The 21,418-nt window shown below is 37.9% G+C and overlaps 1 protein-coding gene across 3 annotated transcripts in view; it reads right to left on the reverse strand.

Annotated features, from left to right (window-relative positions):
• FNDC3B (fibronectin type III domain containing 3B) overlaps positions 1 to 21,418 on the reverse strand; it is a 352,410-nt gene that overhangs the window by 140,818 nt on the left and 190,174 nt on the right. For 2 of the 3 annotated variants that reach the window (XM_030863564.2, XM_030863519.2), the window contains exon 5: positions 2,969 to 3,212. In XM_030863564.2, the coding sequence (XP_030719424.1) occupies positions 2,969 to 3,212 (244 nt within the window). The remainder of the gene's footprint in view (positions 1 to 2,968; positions 3,213 to 21,418) is intronic. The other variant, XM_060298416.1, reaches the window with a different exon arrangement.

A 21,418-nucleotide genomic window follows, 5' to 3' on the forward strand; every position in this document is an offset into this window, starting at 1 on the left:
AAATATTCCCATTAATTTCTAACCAATAAAGGAATAATTAATCATTAAAAAAATATACTGTATGTTCAGAAATGTTCCAGAAATTATGGGAAGTACTGAAGAAGGGTTACTGTCCACCAAGAGTTCATATTTCAGTTGAATAGATAACTAAGCTTGATTTTGCCTGTTATTTTTAGTAGTTGCAACATACAAAAAAAGTTAGAATTAACAAATAAAATACCCCCTTAAGTAATGTGTTCTTAGAATCAAGATACTTGAAAGTATGCTTATCCTTACGGACAGAATAGCATTTCTATCAGAAAGTACATAGCAACTAGAATATAAGGAGTTATTTGTGCCATCTAGAAGAGCCAACATTTGAACAAAACCTACTAAAATGAAAAGATGAGAAATTCCCATTAAAAATAATCAAAGCTCACAGAATCAGGGGAAATGTTCAAGGAGATCTTGTAGTGATAAATATAAGTCATCTCTGGAACCTGGTGCCAAGCATAATAATCTACGGTCATAAACTAGTATTTTGGGGTGATCAGGAGGTAAGACAAACTGACTAGTAGAAAGTCACCTGGCTTCACTTTTAACATGGCTCGAAAGAAAATGGGAGCCTGCAAAACAATCTCACGATCTTAGGGGAAAACATTTATTTTAAATTTAAATTTTTTAAGCAATTAAAAATTCTATTTAGACATTAATAAAAATGGTAGTGTATAACAGACACTGGGTCCTTACATGTTTATAAGAAAAAAAGGCCCCGCGCGCACAGAGTGAGTGACCATATAAATTTCCATCCAAATCTGAGTAATTCTGAGCATGATTAGGGAGCATTTCTAATTATTTCTCTTGACACGAGACCTAAACCAGCACTGTCCTAGGCACACCAGGAATGTATGGTCACCCTATATAACTTAATGACTAATGTTTCAATTGTTCAATGGTAAAGCTCCACTTTTCATTTTCTTTCTGTTCACATAGCTTGAGGAAGACCTTTAAAAAGCAAATCTTTACAAGATAACCAATCTGCACTAGAGAAACACAATCCTATTCAAAAAGTGCATGCCCAAATAAATTATGTCTAAACATATACAAAAAGAATGGTAAAAAGGCTTTAAATATCACAATGCATTACACTTGAGACTTAAAATATTCACCACGGGTACTGATAGAATAATATTTTAAAACATCAAGAACTTTTAAACTCACATGGTTTGGGAAATTAAATGTTTAAATTGCTTTTAGGTGTATGCACACTGAGAACTAAGGTAAGACAATATATAAAAGCCTTTTTATTTATAAAGCAAAGGATTTTTGTTTTCTGCTTTCTTTAATTTGGAATCAATGAAGGCACTTTTATTTTTACATTATTGCTCTGTGTTATTTTAATGAAATTAAACCAAAATACCCTATTCAATGAAGACAATATAATTTCTCTTTTTGCTTAATTCTAACGATGACTTAAATCATACTGTTGTATAAAATTACAGAGGACACCATTCACAAAACAGTAACTGTGTGGCATCCTACTAAAAGACTGCTAAAATAAGGCAGGTCAGACACTCTTCATCAAGCAATGAGTCAGTAGCCAAGGCTTTTCACACTGTCATTAAGCTCAGACCTAACCAGAAAACTCTGACAAATGCTCAAATACTTAATGTGTACTGTGTCAGAGTACTGAATACTTTTTTAAAAACTATACTTAATTAACTGAATTTTTTCAGTTTTTATCAAAATGTTTTCATGGAACATGCCCAATCTGATGTTTTGGAGTGTTATGCTACTAGACAAAAAGACTTTAGCAATAGGAAGCTATTGATGCCTCCATGCAATTAAAGTATTGATTCGTCTTTTGCTATCATCTCTCCATACCCCATTATAATAGCACCTGATCCTTTTGAATTATATTAAATTTCTTTCTAACTATTACTACAACTACAAAAAATCAAATTCTATCCCTAAGTTACAACAGGACACAGGGTATTTCACTTAAAATACCTATCTCAAATTTTTCTCTTGTTAATAAGAAAATATTCCAATGTGGTATAAACATACAGGGGGAAACATATATATATATATATATATATAAAGTTGATGAGAGAAGGTAAGGTGACAACTTCCTCCAAAACTAACAGGCATTTCTCATACAATTTATCTGTAAACCAATGTAATAAGTGTTTGAAACAATAAAACACTTCAATTCACAGTCAGACACAGAAGAAAATCCCTTTGCAAAGTCCTAGAGGTTGAAGTCTAATTTTATCCTCACTTGTCTGGTTTCTTAGTATCCATTTTGATAGAGAAGGGCTTTAGACTAAACCAACACCAAGGCCAAAACTAAAAAGAAATAATGTCGGTATCTCTGAGATTCTTTTTCATTTCAAGGTAAATATTTGCCTAACAACCAGTGAAACTGTGGCTGCACTAATGGCTATTCTTAAACTAAAAACAGCGTTCAGGAAGACCACACCAACAGTCAGGGGATTTGGAGTTCGCCAAGATTGCAACAGAGCATCCAAGAAACCCAAAGTTTACCAAGACCTCGCAGTCTTCTATCACTGGAAAAGGGGCATAAAACCCTTTGTAAATTCCCTTCTACTGCTAGACCATATGAATGCCTAAGAAATAATGTGCTGCAGTTCTGTCTTGGGCCACGTTCACATAAAAATATGTTATCAGGACATGGGAACATATGATAGGTTACTGCCTCTTTTCTGAAATAAGAAGTGGCTCTCCCACTACCTGCTCTCTGTGGGGTGGGATGAGGGCAGAATTTGAAAACATATAAAGAAAGAAAGAGTTGCAAGACACAATTCAGGACAAAGAAAGTTAGGAATTTACCATGAGCTTTATACAGCAGATAGAACCTCCTCTACCATGTTTACTACAGAAGAAACAAAGCTGCTCACTGGCTCTCTCAAGCTACTTAAATGTTGTAACCAGTTCCAACAGCTCCCGATGCCAGCAATCTACTCACCTTGTTCACCATATATTGTAGGGGGAAGATGATGCTGAGGAAAAAACTGAGGCGGCATATCTCCAGGTCCAGTAACAGGTGGGTAGTAAGCTGTGTGTGAGTTATGAATAAAATGCGGGTGGTGAGTCAGGTAGGGGGGTAGGTGATGGGTTGGAGACATGGCCGAGGGGTAGCTTGGGGGGTAGCACTCAGGAGACTGGGGTGTGACCACCACCCGGCGGACTCCAGTATTGTCTTCAATCACCTAAAGGAAACAGCAGAAAGAACGTAGTATGCATTATTAGTAAATATCCTGTGAATGTATATGGTATTTAATTACTTCCTCCTTAACTTTAATCTTCTCTCCTCCATAGGAAAAAAAAAAATTAGTGCATGTTGAATTCTGATTCTCTAATTCAACTAGTTAAATGAATTTTAGCTGGTGGTTTTCCAGAAAGAAGAGACTTTCTGGGCCACGTAAATATGCCTTAGAGGGCTGAGATTCCACGTCTGCCCCATAACACCCAACCCCGTTCCTGCTTTAGCAAGCACAGTTCCATGACACTGGGGCTTCAGGAAACCAAGGTAACACTAACTTCAGAACCCATAATAGTACCTAAAGGCCATTTAATCTGGAACCAAGGTTGTGGATGAAATGAGGGATCCCAACCCTTCAAACACTTGAGCAATCCCAAATCGAGGACACCTTCGCTCCCAAGATGTCCTGACGATGTACCGAGTGCTGTGAAGGAGACATTGTGACCGGGGACCTGCTGTGAGCAGAGCGAGCCAATCAACATTCTATCTATACTTTCTTCAAATGATTTTTTAAAAATTCAACCAAGGAAGGTAACATAAGGCAGTACAAAGCCAATATTTATTGCCTCTGTGGCCAACTGCATGCTACCTGCTCTAGGAGCAAACAATTTTGTTGAGACACAAGATAAGAAAAAATACAACAGAAACCATAATCCAAAGGTAAAGCTGTGGGGTACAGAGAACAAGAGCATGAAATGGCAGAATCAGAGCAGGCTTCAGGGACCTCAAAGAACTGGTAGGGCTGGGACAGGTGAGAGCATGGCCCCTGCATTAGGGCCCTGCAGAAAAGGGGACAATGACGCCACAAGAATAAACTTGGAAGCCGGAACCAGGCTTCCAAAGAGACCAGATGGCCTAATCTAGCTTAAGACAATCAGGTACATACACTGATAGGAAATTTTGTTTAAACAAACAAACAAACAAAAAACTGAAAATTAAACTTGTGTATTGAAATAGACTTCTCATTACATCTCAGGAGGCTGATTATAGGCCAAAATAAAATGACTTAATCATGTCTAAAGCATTCTAATAAAAAAATTATAGTAAGCTTTGTTTCCTAAAATACTGCTTGAGACAAAATGGCAAGTTTATCAACATTAGTCTGTACTTCAGTGAACAAGATAGGTTTAATTTTAATTAATAGCCATTAATCTTTTTTTTTTTTTTTTTGCTGTACACGGGCCTCTCACTGTTGTGGCCTCTCCCGTTGCGGAGCACAGGCTCCGGACGCGCAGGCTCAGCGGCCATGGCTCACGGGTCCAGCCGCTCCGCGGCATGTGGGATCTTCCCGGACCGGGGCACGAACCCGCATCCCCTGCATCGGCAGGCGGACTCTCAACCACTGCGCCACTAGGGAAGCCCAATAGCCATTAATTTTTATGTTAAGAAAAACAATCTTTGTTTATTAATGAACCTATTAATATAATAGCTTCAGAATTAACTACTATGTTAACAGTTCATTAATAAAGCAATAGTAACTCCTTAAAATTAAGATTCTGAGTCATACTCCCTACTAAAGCTCAGGATGTAGCTTTTTACATATTCTTTATTAAATGTAACCCTTTCCTGGCCTTGGCAAGTTAATCACATTAGCCTCATTTAGGCTGCTAAGTTACAGGTATATGTGAAATGGTGCTTAAACCATGACACTAGAAATTCTAACGTATACACTAATAATTATCATCAAAGCATCTTCTGTTTTTTTCTTTATTGAATTATAGTTGATTTGCAATGTTGTGTTAGTTTCTGTTGTACAGCAGTGATTCAGTTATACATATGCATATATATGTATTATTTTCCATTATAGTTTATTTCAGGATATTGAATATAGTTCCCAGTTCTATACAGTAGGACCTTGTTGTTTATCTATTTTATATATAGCATTGGGTTGGCCAAAAAGTTCCTTTAGTTTTTAAGTAAAAATAAAAGACATTTTTCATTTTCACCAAGAACTTTATTAAACAACGTATTCACTGTTTTGTTCCACTACCTTCTGCCATTTTTCAGGCAACTTCATAATCCCATCTTCCCAAAACTTTCTATTCTTTTTGACCAAAGGACTTTTCCAGGTGCCTTTTATAGTCTTCCAGGGAACTGAAATTTTTTCCATTAAGAGGATTTTGTAAAGATCGAAATAAATGGAAATCCGAAGGTGCAATGTCTGGTGAATACGGAGGATGAATCAGAACTTCCCAGCCAAGCTGTGACAGTTTTTGCCTGGTCATCAAAGAAACATGCAGTCTTGCGTTATCCTGATGGAAGGTTATGCGTTTTCTCTTGACTAATTCCAGATGCTTTTCATCAGGTGCTGCTTTCAGTTGGTCTACTTGGGAGCAGTTCTTGTTGGAATTAATCCTTTGGTTCTCTGGAAGGACCTCATAATAGAGGACTCCCTTCCAATCCCACCATATATACAACATCACCTTCTTTGGATGAAGACCGGCCTTTGGTGTGGTTGGTGGTGGCTCATTTCGCTTGCCCCATGATCTCTTCCATTCCACATTATTGTACAGTATCCACTTTTCACTGCCTGTCACAATTTGTTTTAAAAACAGAACATTTTCGTTACGTTTCAGTAGAGAATCCCATGAGGTAATATGGTCAAGAAGGTTTTTTGCGCTTAATTTACGTGGAACCCAAACATCAAAGCGATTCACATAGCCAAGTTGGTGCAAATGATTTTCAATGCTTGATTTGGATATTTTGAGTATGTCAGCTATTTCCTACGTGGTATACGTTGATTGTTTTCAATTAATGTCTTGATTTGAACGCTATCAACTTCAACTGGTCTACCCAACAGTGGAACACCGTCCAGCCAGAAATCTCCAGCACGAAACTTCGCAAACCACTTTTGACACGTTCGATCAGTCACAGTACCTGCTCCATACACTGCACAAATTTTTTGCGTTTAAGTTGCATCTTTACCTTTCTTGAAATAATAAAGCATAATATGCTGACGATGTTGCTTTTTCTTCCATCTTCAATATTAAAATGGCTACGCAAAAATTCACCAATTTTGATTTTTTTTTTTTTTAATGCACGCTGATATGACAGCTGTCACAATACAATCTAACATTGTTTTGAATGAAGTTAAAGACAACTAAGTGCTACTCGAGCCAGCTTACGAGAAAACCAGACGAACTTTTTGGTCAACCCAATAGTTTGTATCTGCTAATCCCCAAACCCTAATTTATCCCTCCTCCACCACCCCCGCTTTCCCCTTTGGTAACCACAAGTTTGTTTTCTATGCCTGAGTCTGCTTCTGTTCTGTAAGTAAGTTTATTTGTATCCTACTTTAGATTTCACATATAAGTGATATCATGCGATATTTGTCTTTGTCTGGCTTACTTCACTCAGTATGATCATCTCTAGGTCCATGCATGTTGCTGCAAATGGCATTATTTCATTCTTTTTTTTTTTCTGGCTGACTAGTATTCCACTGTGTATATATACCACATCGTCTTTATCCATTCATCTGTCGATGGACATTTAGGTTGATTCCATGTTTTGGCTACTGTATATAGTGCTACTATGAACACTGGGGTCCATGTATCTTTTCGAATTACAGTTTTCTCCAGATATATGTCCAGCAGTGGGATTGCTGGATCATATGGCAACTCTATTTTTAGTTCTTAAGGAACCTCCATACTGTTTTCCATAGTGGCTGCACCATTTACATTCCCACCAACCGTGTAGGAGGGTTCCCTTTTCTCCACACCCTCTCCAGCATTTGTTATTTACAGACTTTTTAATGATGGCCATTCTGACCAGTGTGAGGTGATACCTCTTTGTAGTTTTGATTTGCATTTCTCTAACAATTAGTGATGTTGAACATCTTTTCATGTGCCTATTGGCCATCTGTATGTCTTCTTTGGAGAAATGTCTGTTTAGGTCCTCTGCCCATTTTCTGATTGGGATTTTGTTTGTTTGTTGTTGTTGTTATTGAGTTGTATGAGCTGTGTGTATATTTTGGAAATTAAGCCCTTGTAGGTTGCATCATTTACAAATATTTTCTCCCCTTCCAGAGGTTGTCTTTTTGTTTTGTTTATAGTTTCCTTTGCTGTGCAAAAGTTTGATTAGGTCCCATTTGTTTATTTCAAGCATCTTCTATTTTGTCTAACACACAAAGCATGAATATGGTAGCGCATTTTTTATAATTTTATTATAAATATGGGTTTTTCTTACCATCTCATATAAACATGCATTATTCTATAGTGTCTTCTTTCCCTCGGCCCTGCCACTAGCTATTAAGAAAAAAGTAAGGCATATTCCAGATGTCCCTCTTTCATACAATCTTCTTTCAACCCCGTGCTAGACAATGGAAGGGCACATAAGCAAAGTATTTGTTTTCTAGAAGCTTACAACCTACATTATTTCAGTCAACGTAAAAATTCCAATGATCAAGCAGTCTGTACAGACTTGACTGAGGTAGTACAAGAAGAACAGGGATCTCACTAAATGTGAAGAACAACCCTGGGCTTGTAAACGGGGGTAGTTACGAAGAAGAGAAACTACTTTCATTTCATCATATCGTTTCTGACTTGTTAAAGTGCTTAAAAAAAAAAAGTTGGGCAAAAAGCACTAACAAAAGTAAGAATTCCAGTCAAGGGGGAAAACAAAAAACAAAAAAAAAGAGATACAGAGCTGAAACATTATCTTTTTACTACTATATTTTATAAGAATAAATATGTCCACTAATTACAAACATTAATAAATCTGAAGTATAAATTACTATTCACCAAAAAATGGATTTCCAGTTAGAGAACTAAGTAGCTTCTTGAAACCGCAAACTGCCTGCATATATGAAGGCTGTTTGATAGTCCCATATGTAATTATCTTAAATTATTCTGTGTTATTTGTGAAAGAAGTCTATTTACATGTACACGTGTGAGGGGATACTTTTGGAAACCTGCTCCTTAGCCAATCAAAGCCTACCTTATGACTAAAAATATTTTTATGAAATGAAATATTCTGAAATAATCAGAAACAAAAATCAAAAAATGTGTACCGAGTATTTTGTTTATTGTTCTTCCATAACACAAACTGTAGCATATTTAATTATCAAATGCAGTTTTGATCTATGTCTAAGGAAATTATGCCTATGTTCCTCCGAAGTCTGAGGAGCGATAATAACGCACAAAATAATAAGCAACTCAGGAAACGGTGGCAATAACATTCTTTAAAAAATACAGTTCATAAAGAAATATATTACTGTAGCAGAAGAATTCAGACATCAGCGAGAGTTCAGTCTAAAAATCCTGAGACAATAAAAATGTGCCTTTAGTCTTCATAAACGACCATGGAAAAGACAATTCATTTCCTTTTGGGGTGAATGAAATCGGGACAATGTCCAGAGGCAGACAAATCACCTGCACTCAATTCAACAACTATTTCCTGATACACACTATGAGCTAAGCACTGGATATTCAAAAGTGGGGAAAAAATAGGTGCTAAACATTAAGATTTGTCTAGCCTAAAAACAAAGAGAAAAATTAGCTTGAGTCCTAGTGAGTTCTGTTCAGAAATCTGAACAAAGTACTGTTTTTTCAGAAATGAAAACCAAGTATTCTTCATCTAGATTTTTTTCTAGTCCTGTGACTCAACGGAACACTCACCTTCTCCAGAGAGCACAGATCCTTGGAAAACATCATTGTGCCAGGTCCTCAAGGCTGCCACCTGTTATGGACTGAATTATGTGTCCTCCTCCCTGCCCCGCACCAGTTCATATATTTATGTCCTAACCCGCAGTACCTCAGCATGTGACTGTATTTGGAGATAGGGCCCTTAATGAAGTAATTATGGTAAAATGAGGTCATATGGGTGGGTCCTAATCAGACATGACTGATATCCGTATAAGAAAAGGAAATTAGGACACAGACAGGCAGAGGGAAGACCATGTGAGGACAGCAAAGGGAGAAGGCCATCAACAAGCCAATGAGAGAGGCCTTAAAAGAAACCAAACTGATAGCCTGAGGAACTGTGAGGAAGTAATTTCTGTTGTTTAAGCCGCCCAGTCTATGACACTTCGTTATGGTGGCCTTAGCAAATTAACACGCCACCTCTCAGAGCCTCCTATCTTAAGTTCTACCATTCTTGTCCGCTTAAAACAAAAACAAAAAACAAAGCAAACAACCCCCCCCCACCCCCGCACCGCAAAAACCGCAAAAAACCTCTCTTCAAAAAGTAATGCATTTATTATCCTCCTGGACTAAACCCAGCCACCTTCCTCTAGCTAAGGAAGAAAGCTTGATGGCAAACAGCAGTTAGTTTGAATCTTTATCACGTCCTTTTGTTCTACTCAATAAGTATTTACTGAGGAACTTCTATGTGCCTAGTGTCCTCTGCTATCCTGTGGCTGATACACATGGATGAGAGGCTAGAAAATGAGGCACGAAAGATTAAACCGAGAGAATGTATGCCTTCCTTACACCAGTGTTTTTAGAAGTATGACCAAGAGAACTGCTGAAACAAAATGAGATAGCCTGGGGGCAACAGCAAGAGGGAGAGCTAATGGGAGCAGCAGGGAGGGAGAGGAGAAAGCAAGTCACAGCCAGTGCCTGTGGCCTGCCAGCTGCTTGTCACCTGTTACCTCATGTGACTTCCTTAACTACTGGAGAACTAGATATTAGCATCCCGTCGTACATGAGAAAACCAAGGCACAGCATGATGAAAATGTACAACTAGTTCAACTGCAGAACCAGATTTTCATTCTGGTCTATACTCCCAAGTTTTCATTATGTAAAGAATCATACAGGAGTTAGGTATGCTGCGAAATAAATATGTAAATAATGAACTGTTAGAAATAGGTTATTAAGAGATGTGAAAGGATTCAAGATACAAACAATATTTATTGAATACCTGCTGCTCTGCTTTAATATCTTCTACCTGAAATAAGGCAGCAGCATGTTAAGGTCCTGGAACAGTAACTGATACATAATAGATAAACCTTACCTGGCAATTACTACTATTACCACCTCACTAAATCTTCCCAACAACGCTGGGAGGCAAATACAGTTTCCCCCATTTGAGACAGAAAAGGAATGAAGTTCAGTAAAGTTAAGCTAACACTCACAAGGTCAGAGAGCTATGGGGGGAAGTGACGGGGGAGGGAGGCGGGGTGCAATTTTGAGTCCGAGAACTAAAGTGGACATCTTAAAAACACTTATGCTTTGATGATCCTTTCTCGTGTTAACCGAGAAGGTAGTTCTTCTCCTTATTGAACTGAAATGCTCCACAGGAATTTTAACGAAACTCCTCAGTTCCTAAAACTCTCTCCTTCTACTTCTTCTGGGCTGCAAACAACAAGAATCAAAAGAACTTCAATGGTAGGAGGCAAAAGAAAAATTTTAACAGGCTGCCCCAATGGCCAGTGATGATCCCAGATGTGGGCAGAACAGACTGCCTGTGGACACACGTGAGCCCGCGTGCATGCAGGTAGCGTGCAAATCTGGATTGCTTGAGTGAGCTGCTGCACACAGAAAACTGGGACCTAATGTGTTTGTGAAAGTTGGGCTCAGACTCACTTCCTAACTGTGGCCAACATACTTAAAAGAGGGCTCCCAGGCCATTCTGGTAAGGGAAGAAGTCTCAGCTAAAACTGAGCAGTGAACAAGGAGAAGAAAAGTCTGGGCAACATGAAACAGCTGCATGGACAGAGGGACGGGCAGGCAAACAGTCCAGGCTTCTGCCAGCCAGACTGGTGCTCACCTCTCCACCAGCATCTCTGTCCTGTAACGCAGATTACAGATCTGTGTCTCCCACCAACTCCAAGTCCCTCAAGACACCCGGGTACACAGGGGGCTCTCAATATATGTTAGCTAACCGACAAATGAATGGAAAAGCAAGCAAAAAAAAAAATTTTTCTCTTTTAGATTTGATGTCTAGAAAAAGTTCTTAACACATTCTTTATCAAATTCAACCCACCCCATAACTCAGGTATATATCTTAGTTTAGACATCATACTCTAAAGTTTCAGAAAATCAATTCCAGATCTGTTATCCCTGACACTCTTATTTTAAATAAGTATGATTTTACTATAAGAAAGACACAGAAAATTTACACATTTCCTATATAAGTTCTACTTCAAATCCAAATGCAGTTGAGTGATTTTACTTTATTCTCACCAACCAGGAATAAAGAAGCATTATTTCTCACCTTTCCTTTCTGCACTGACTCCTCACTCTGCATTTTCTAATATAGTAAACAATACAAAAGAGGAAAAGCAAGTTTGTTCTTCACGGAGGGAGAGACTTAAAACGTACGGACTGTACTTTCCCCAGCCCAACCCCCTTTTTGCTCCTATGGATGGATGAAACTCCTCCCACCATCACCAAGTACCTTAGAAGAAAGAGAAAATGAGGATAAAGGAATATTCAAAGGGCAACCAAAGAATTACAGGAGCCAAGTAGTGATTCTATTTTACAGATGAAGTTAAGTTACTTGACTTAAAAACGTGGCAGAATTCAATGTATTTCTCAAATCTCCCGACTTACTTTTCTGTCCGTTCAAACTTAATAATCATAACTGTGGCTGAAAACATCAAATGTTACTTCTCAATCTCCTTTCTCTTCACATCTGTTACAGCCCAACACTGATGAAATAATATCTGCTCTTTCCAGTGTAACATTATCATGAATGGTCTGAGACAATAAACCCTCTAGGTTTAGGACCAGCTCCTCTTGCCGCATAGCATGGTTATTTTTGTAGCAGAATGGAAAAATAAATTATTGGTGACATTTCTGGGTTTCTAAAAGCCCTTTATATAATATCAAAGGATTATCCTGCAGAGTAGTTGCAGATTGATAATCAACATCCTCTCTGAATCAAGAAAAGAAAAAAAGTTCCTTGAAAATTCTAGCTACTTTTCTGAAACAGTTCTTGCCAATGATTAAGTAAACAACTAATTTCATATGCTTCACAGGTAACCAAACTTAAGGATTTAAGTAACAAGGTGATTCATGAATGAATAAAAATTCCCCAAACATTTTACCCACACACTCATTTATACCTAGAAACCTTAAATTTTCCATTGGTGCATAATTTTTAATGCACATGCCAACTTCAGGCAATGGCTAAGGTATAGAGTGACAAGGGAATGGTTAGATCCAGATAACAAATCTGAGGTTGCTAAATGGGGAATCCCAAGTTGAAGGTACTGATATGGCCCTTGTCTTCAGTATTTTAGAGCATGAACCTTACAGACAAACTTGTACAGAGGTGACCATACGACCCAGCAATCCCACTACTGGGCATATACCCTGAGAAAACCATAATTCAAAAAGAGTCACGTACCACAATGTTCATGGCAGCTCTATTTACAATAGCCGGGACATGGAAACAACCTAAGTGTCCATCATCGGATGAATGGATAAAGAAGATGTGGCACATATATACAATGGAATATTACTCAGCCATAAAAAGAAACGAAATTGAGTTATTTGTAGTGAGGTGGATGGACCTAGAGTCTGTCATGCAGAGTGAAGTAAGTCAAAAAATGGTCATGAAGAACCTAGGGGCAAGACAGGAATAAAGACACAGACCTGCTAGAGAATGGACTTGAGGATATGGGGAGGTGGAAGGGTAAGCTGGGACAAAGTGAGAGAGTGGCATTGACATATATACACCACCAAACGTAAAATAGATAGCTAGTGGGAAGCAGCCGCATAACACAGGGAGATCAGCTCCGTGCTTTGTGACCACCTAGAGGGGTGGGATAGGGAGGGTGGGAGGGAGGGAGACGCAAGAGGGAAGAGATATGGGAACATATGTATATGTATAACTGATTCACTTTGTTATAAAGCAGAAACTAGCACACCATTGTAAAGCGATTATACTGCAATAAAGATGTTAAAAAATAAATAAATGAAAAGAGGTGACCAGTATAAGGAGATACCCTCATAAATGGCAAGCCTCACTCTGGTGGCTTTATATGTACTAACACTTTTATACACAGAAAAACCACTCACACTTACATAAATCTTTAATCTGGAAAAAGGAGCACAACTAGGCCATATATAAATCAAATCAACTTTTAGTACTTTACTAAACAGACAGGGCTCTTTCCAGGTGACTGTCGAGTGATTTATAACTAAAACCACTGAAGGCTGGAGAGGAGTATGGAAACAAGTACATCTTCTGTGGTATCTCTTTTAATCCAACGTCTTCAGTAAAGTATGTAATGCTATATAGCTGAGGGGACATTAAGAAGGAAGCCCAGCAAGGTTTGAGACACATCTTATGAACCACAGAACTGGTGTTGGGTCCTCAGCTGGTGCCAGCTCCATTACCACATCTTGGCTACCCTAGCTTGAGGGGCAGAGAGGCCCTATTTAGAAAGAGCTAAGCAACTTAATAACGTATAAAGTGCTCGGCACATAACTCGCATAATACTCAGAAGATCCTCTAACATAGGCAACATCATAGTCCTAAATTCTGGATTAAGAATCTTCAGGAGCAATTAAGTAATTAACCTAAGGCCAACTAAATGGGTGACAAGATTCATACCCAAGTACTCTCACTAGAAATGCTGTGCCTTTTGTCATATTTTATTGTATATTACCAACCTAAATACCAAAAAGAACCACATCTGAAGATCAAAAATCAAATCTAATACTCCCCAGGATATGTACGGAGCATGAGAACATTGGACAAGTGAAAAGAGTTACATCCATAGAGTTTCAATTAATAAAATGGACCAAACAATTATTTCAGACTAGATGGAAATGCTGTTTTAAGGAACAGAATATTTGTTGGAAGATAAACAGTAAGTAGCAATCTGATGGTTTAATTTGTGCCAAACTGAGCTGCCTTTAAGATATTAATAACAAACAACAAGGTCCTACTGTATAGTGCAGGGAACTATATTCAATGTCCTGAGATAAATCATAATGGAAAAGAATGTTTTTAAAATGTATATATATATATAAATATATATATATATATATATAACTGAATCACTGTGCTGTACAGCAGAGATTAACACAACATTGTAAATCAAGTGTTCAATTTTTAAAAAAGATATTAATAAAGCTATTAACAGCAGGAATCAACGGGAATAACTGTTGCTGTTCCTCCAGCACCTCTCCATTGACCAGCACAGAAGACACAGCCAATAACATCTTTTCAGTCCAGCTTCTCAGACACATATACATCCATGGAAACACAGGCAGGCTGTTCTAGATTGTGTCTATGAATTTTATATTTTACACTTAAAAATGCTCATCAGTTTGGCAGTGGGTTCCATGGCACGAGAAAGGATTAAGAATCTGTGCTGTTGATAATCAGATATTTATTACAAAGCAAAACAACTGTTAGTCCAAGTTTGTAAACCTGATGAGTTTCAAAGAGTGTGTAGGAATATAACCACTTAACTTTGGTTCAGTTTTGTGCTCAAAGGTTGGGCAAATGTGATTTTCTAAGAAAAGTTGTTACATATGACAAAAGTGGGTTACTAATTTAGAAAGACAGACTACAATAATTGTGTGATAAAATCATATAATGTAATGTGCATAATTTAATCCTTATCAATGATTCAGAAGTCATTTCTAGATGTGACATCTTCTCAATATTATTACTACGAAAATCAACTATCAAATCAACTATCATTTTTCTGTAGAAGTGAAGAATAGCATTCTACTCAATAGAATGCTAAATCCCAAAAAAGTGTGCCCCACTGTTTTGGTAATGATTGCTTATGGAAACTTACTTATATTCTCTCTTGGTCTCCTTCTTAAGGAGCACTATGAACAGTACAGGAGAATCCTCTAATTTTAGATTAGAAAAGAACCTCAGAGATCCTCAAACACTTTCCTTTGCCCTCCTCCCTCCACAAGATAAAAATGACTCCAAAAGTCAGCCAAATTTTAATAAATGCCTAGTATGTGCTTGACACCTTTCAAGGAACTAGAGATACAGTGTTGAACAGGACACATATTTCATCCTGCTAATCCTGTGTTCCATTAGGTCACAATGCCAGGATCGTAGAAACAAAGGAAAGAAATCCAAGAGAAAATGCAGAACAGGGAGACAGAGGACTCAGAAAGAGAAAACTTGCACAATGCTTTGAGGGGAGGGTACATCTCTTTAATTTACCATCGCCAACCTTGTCTGTAATCGCTCCTCAGACAAAATAAGCCATAAAATGAAAATAAAGTTACTGTAAATCTGATGATGATAGAAATTAAAACAGAATGGGTACGTAAGTCCTCTGCTCTTTTCCACAGAAGCTCCCAACACCCATGCACACACTGTGTGCACACACACTGTTCACTGTGAAACATCTTCTTAACTTCCTATAGAAAAGTCAATTTTTCCAGAGGATTTAAAGTTTTGAAAGAGATTCCAATTTTCTTCTTATTGGCCGCCAAATGGGTCTGATTCTTGGTCTACCCAGGCACAGGGCAATGCCCCATGTTCCTTCCTGTTCATCATTTCTACAACGTTGAAGGTTGAAGCACAGCATTAGTTTAACACCAGGTTGTAATTACCAAAGGGAAGCAGTTGAAGCTAATGCTCATAGCTCAGCCGACCTGGCTGAACAAAATGTAGGAAAGCATTCCACGGCTTCCACCTAACAGGCCCCATTGTTTCTCCACAGGGCTCTGATTTCTGGCCAACTCTTAAAACAAGCCTCACTGGAGAATGATCAACCAAACCAAAATTTAAACATGTTTTTAAATAGATTTCTTGTCTCTCCCCGGTCAAGAGAAATGGAATATATATAATTTCAACAGGTATTTACCCATTAACTAATCCCCAAAACAATGGAATGGGTTAAAGTGTGTACTTCTGCTATAACAACAGAAACACTTATTCTGACTACTCTGAAGTTTTTAGGTTACATCAATTAACCTGGAAAAAGAAGAGTGGTTTCTCAAATGATGGAACATTAACTTGGATGTTTCACTTTGTCTCTTCATATGCTTTTTAAATCTGGGGGTTTACATGAAACCTTTCCCTGTAACTTTTGAAAATGTTCATAAATTACTATGGAAGCATGGAACAAAACTCAAGGCATCTGCTTAAGAAATTTTTCTATATAAATTCTTCAAAAGTTAATGATGAGGTTAAAAAAATTTAAGAAAAACCAGGGAAGTATACAATGAAAGGAAAAATTTGCTTCATATGGCATGATCTCAATGTGTATTGAGGAGGCAAATTCTGCCAAACTTTCACTGAAATTGTTCTAACAGGCCTCTTCATTCTAATAGCTACCACGTAGTGAATGCCCACTGTGGAGTACACACCTTACACAGCATTTCTCTTAATTCTTCCCTCTGCCACATCAGGTAGGCATTCACCTATGTGGCAAGAGTTTGTAAAAGCTACATGGAAGTAGCCATGGTGGAATACGAAGGCAAAGGCCTTTTCAAGTAATGTCCATGTTCTTCCTAGCTCGCCCTCTTTTCCCATAGCTTCAACCCTAATGACACTAATAAATGCTTTTACATAATGGAAATAATGGTGATAAGTGGATAAGGCTAAATTAAATTCCCTCTCACCTAAATCCACTTTCTCACAGGTGGGGGAAAAAAAAAACCCACAAAAACTTAGCCTGTATTTTCTCTCAAGTTGAAAATGTCAGATCACATTTTCCTCAAACCTCCCCCAGCCTCCCACCAAAAAGTAAAGCACAAAATACACACTCACACTACAACAAAGAAAAGCTTACTATCTCAGAGAAGGTTCCACTGTTCTCCTGCCCTAGTCCACACTATCTCTAAAGCCCACAGGGTCAGTCCTTCCCAAACTAAGAAAACACAGGCTGTGCTGTTGACAGTGAGTCACAGCAGAGCTGTCTCAACTCCACGTTTGTCTTTCTATAAGATCATCTGCTCATTACTAACATTGGTATTTTGTCAACTTGATCAAGTTTATCAATTTATCTTTCAAGCACTTATAGCTACTGAAGTATGGAATGAATGCTACAACCAAGAAATTCCCCATTGACTCGGTTTAGAGTGACTGTAATGCCTTTAATCATTTACTTGCCTCTCTCTTCAATTTTCTTACAATAATGTACCATCTCATATATGGGTAGCTAGGGTTTTAGTATTAGAGATGCACAAGTAGACACACCACACATCCACACTCACACTGTCAAAAAGCAATGTAACATGAAGTAAATACAGTTAATCCTTGAACAAGGTGGACGTCAGGGGCACCGACCCGCCTCACAGTCAAAAGTCCACAAATAACTAATAATCAGCTCTCCTTATCTGTAGCTCCTCATCCATGGACTCAACCAACCACGCATCGTGTAGTACTGAGTATTTAGTACTGAAAAAAATCCACGTATAAGTGGACCTGAGCAGTTTCAACTCATGTTCTTCAAGGGTCAACTGTATATCCATCAAAGTAGGCTCTGTCACTGACTTAGAGATCACATCATAGTGGGAAAAAGGTCAGTGAGTTCAGAAATGCCTGGGTTGCAATCCTGGTTCAACTCAGGGCCTTAGCTTCCTCGTATGTGAAGTTAGGATGGTGAAAACCAGACACGTAAATAGAGCATTCAGCAGAGTGCACAGCATACGCAGTAGTCATTACCACCATCAACACAGGCACCAAGACAGGCTGGGCCATTTTTCCCAGCTGTGCCACTGTTTGCTGATTAATAGTTAGGACTAGTCACTATCTTTCCCTCCCTCCTCTTTTGTAATAGCTTTATTGAGGTGTAATTTACATACCGCAAAATCCATTCTTTTAAAGTGTCTGATTCAGTTGGTTTTTAGTATATTCAGAGTTGAGTGACCATTACCACTATTTATTTCCAGAACACTGTCATCACCCCCAAAAGAATACCATACCCACTAGCAGCAACTCCCTAATACTCTCTCCCCCAGCCCCCGGCACCAACTAATACATTATCAGTGTCTATGCATTTGCCTATTCTGAACATTGTATATAAATGGAATGATACTGTATATGGCTTTTGTGTCTGGCTTCTTTCACTTAGCACAATATTTTCAAGGTTCATCCACTTTTTAGCATGTATAAGTACTTCATTCCTTCTTATGGCTGAATAATAGTCCATTTTATGGATATATCACAACATGTTTATCCATTCATAGGCTGATGGACATTTGGGTTGTTTCCACATTGGGGTTATTATGAATAGTGCTGCTATGAATATTCATGTACAAGCTTTTTTTGTGTATAAACATATGTTTTCTCTCCTCTTGGGTATTTACCTAGTAGTGGAACAGCAGAGTCACATGGTAAATAACTCTCTATTTAACCGTTTGAGGAAATGCCAGACTATCTTCCAAAGCAGCTGTACCATTTTACATGACCACAGGCAGCGTATGAGGGTTCCAACTGTTCCACATCCTTGCCAACACTTGTTCCTACTTGTCTCTTTGACTAAAGCCATCCTAGTGTGTGTGAAGTATATTGCGCTGTGGTTTTGATTTCATTTCCCTGATGGTTAAGTGATGTTCATCATCTTTTCATGTACTATTTGGCCATTTGTACATTGTTTCTGGAGAATGTCTATTCTGATCCTTTGCCCATATTTAAACTGGGTTGTTTGTCTTTTTATTCTTGAGCTGTTAAGATTTCCTTATATATTCTAGATACAAGTCCCTTCTCAAATATATGATTTGCATATACTTTCTCCCAATCTATGAGTTCTCTTTTCATTTTGTCGATGGTACCTTGGAAGCACAAAAAGTTGTAATTTGAATGAAGTCAAATTTATCTGTTTTCTTCTTTTCCTGCTTGTGCTTTTGGTGTCATATCTAAGATTCCATTGCCTAATCCGAGGTTACAAAATTTTACTCCTAGAGGTATACAGTTTTAGTTCTTACATCTATGATCCATTTTGAGTTAATTTTTGTATATGGTGTAAGGTAGAGGTCCAACTTCATTCTGTTGCATCTGGATACCCAGTTGTCCCTGCACTATTTGTTGAAGAGACTATTCCTTCCTCTACTGAACTATCTTGGCACTTCTCTCTCTTAAATCCACATTCAGAGTATTTCATTCCTTGCAGGTATACATCACTCTGATCTTGCTAATTTTCCAGCTATCAGGCATATTACTGCTCTACTTGAACCTGCAAATCTTTGAACCAAACCTACGAATCTATCCTGTATTTACTTTATTTCAGGTTGGCCAATCACTTACATTTAAAAGCACTTATCAAGTACCTACTACGTACCAGGCAGTATTCTAAATTCTCAGATATAATCCCAATGAAGCACTAAGATTCTTGGGGATGGTTATAAAATGTATTGTGTTTCATGACAGAGATGGGGACAAAGTACCAAAGATGCTGGAAAAAAACAAAAACAAAAACAAAACAAAAACAACCATCTCTGTGTTAGAGGTTCTAAAGTGGTCACATTCAGGACAGGTATTTGCATAGAAGAATTATTGAACTGTCAGACAAAGAAGGGCTCTAGAGTTCTCCAAGAAGAGAGAAATAATGGGCACAAAAGTATGAAGTTGAGAAAAAGCCAGCGGACAGAGGTTTAAGGTGGTAGCAATGTGGGGCAATAGGAAAAGGTGACTCTCAAAAGGAGGACAGGGTTGAATATTAAGAATCCATATACTACAACAGAGACCTTTAACTGTACCACTACACAATGTACACCCAACTCTAGATCTGAACAAGGAAGCCACATGTATTTGAGGAAAAGGACTGTGGGGTTAAGGTGTAGACTGTATTGCATAGGGACAGACTAGTACTGGGCATTCTCACACATGTCTAGCCAGGAGGGGGATTTTTTTTTAAGTGATTATTTCTTCCCACAACTGCATAACAAAAATGTATTTTGCTCCTTCATAAGTCTCCTAAGACATTTTATACTTGGTTCCAACCTTCTTCATTCCTTTCAAGTGTGTATACGGTCAGCCTTAAAGAAGATGTTGTACCTCTTCAGGTTCTCAATTTTCTTCATTATAATAATCACTTTTACTTAAGACACTTCACTGTCAAGTATCATTCAAGTTTTAATGCTACCACTGAAGGTTATTTAACTCTGGGCCCATCTTCTGAGCAGACAGCTCAGTCTAAAAAGAGTTGAATACGTGCCTTACAGACTGTTTCTTGTTCTTTTTCAATTTGGAGTCCAACTTATTCCATTTTTACTATTCTTCAAATATCTCCTAGCACTTTCTGCCATAATTCTGAGTTCAGAAAGTGTTTCACTATGCTTCCATTATGAGCTTTATGAAAGTAAGTTTACAGTTCTGTTTTTCCTCTTTCTACTTAGATTTTCTATAGAAGTTTTTCAGAATCAGAAATACACCACGATCTAAAAGTTTCTATTTTTCCTAGGAATCCTAATAAATGTTTGGCAGTTAATACAATCACAGCAACACCACTAGCAATAAAAAGCACATTACAGCTTCTCTCCACTAGAATGTTCAATTTTTAACTGGTATTCCTAAATGGGCATTTAGCATAAAAGGAGGTGTTATTTCAGCCATCACAATGGTGAGAACTGTACTCTGGTTCAAGGGAATGAAACACTTCCTCAAATAAATGAGTGGGAGACATAATGGAATTCTACATTCCTTGTTCTTTTCTGTTTATTGACTGGTGACGTGAATGTGATCCACCATCGTGTGTCCTGGCTGGAAGGGCTTGCTCTGCACCCTTTTCTCCTTCAGTGATCCTTATTTACAAAGACTTGTGTAAAACAAGCCATTTACTTGCAACAGGGGGAAGATGGGCCAACATTCTGGCTCCTCCAAAAAAGAAAGATGTCAAATTGGCTCACATAAAAGAACAATGGAAAAAATGAAATTATAGTGGCTGCACTATGCCTTAGACAGTGAAGAAATGGATAAGTTTTTACATCAGAGAAGGATAAATCTTCTTTGATTCCTGCCTGCACTTCAGCAATTTTCCTATGTAGCTGCCAATTTTTTCACCCCAGCAAAATCACTGAAAATGAAAATTACAGATTTTTAAACCATTTTAAAAGCAGACAGAGAGAGAAAGAAAAAAATATCTGGAAGACTATAATCCAAAAAATGTTAACACAAAGATTATCGTCTTCTGTGGGTAGTAAAATTACAAATATTTTCTTTTTTTCTGCTCTTCTGCCTTCTCAGATTTTTTCCAACAAATATAAGATGCCATTATAATCAGAAAAAAAGTACAATAGTGGCAGAAAGAGAGAAAAACAGTTGGTTAGTTAGGTA

The sequence above is a fragment of the Globicephala melas genome, chromosome 4 (assembly GCF_963455315.2).
Source record: "Globicephala melas chromosome 4, mGloMel1.2, whole genome shotgun sequence".
NCBI lineage: Eukaryota > Metazoa > Chordata > Mammalia > Artiodactyla > Delphinidae > Globicephala > Globicephala melas.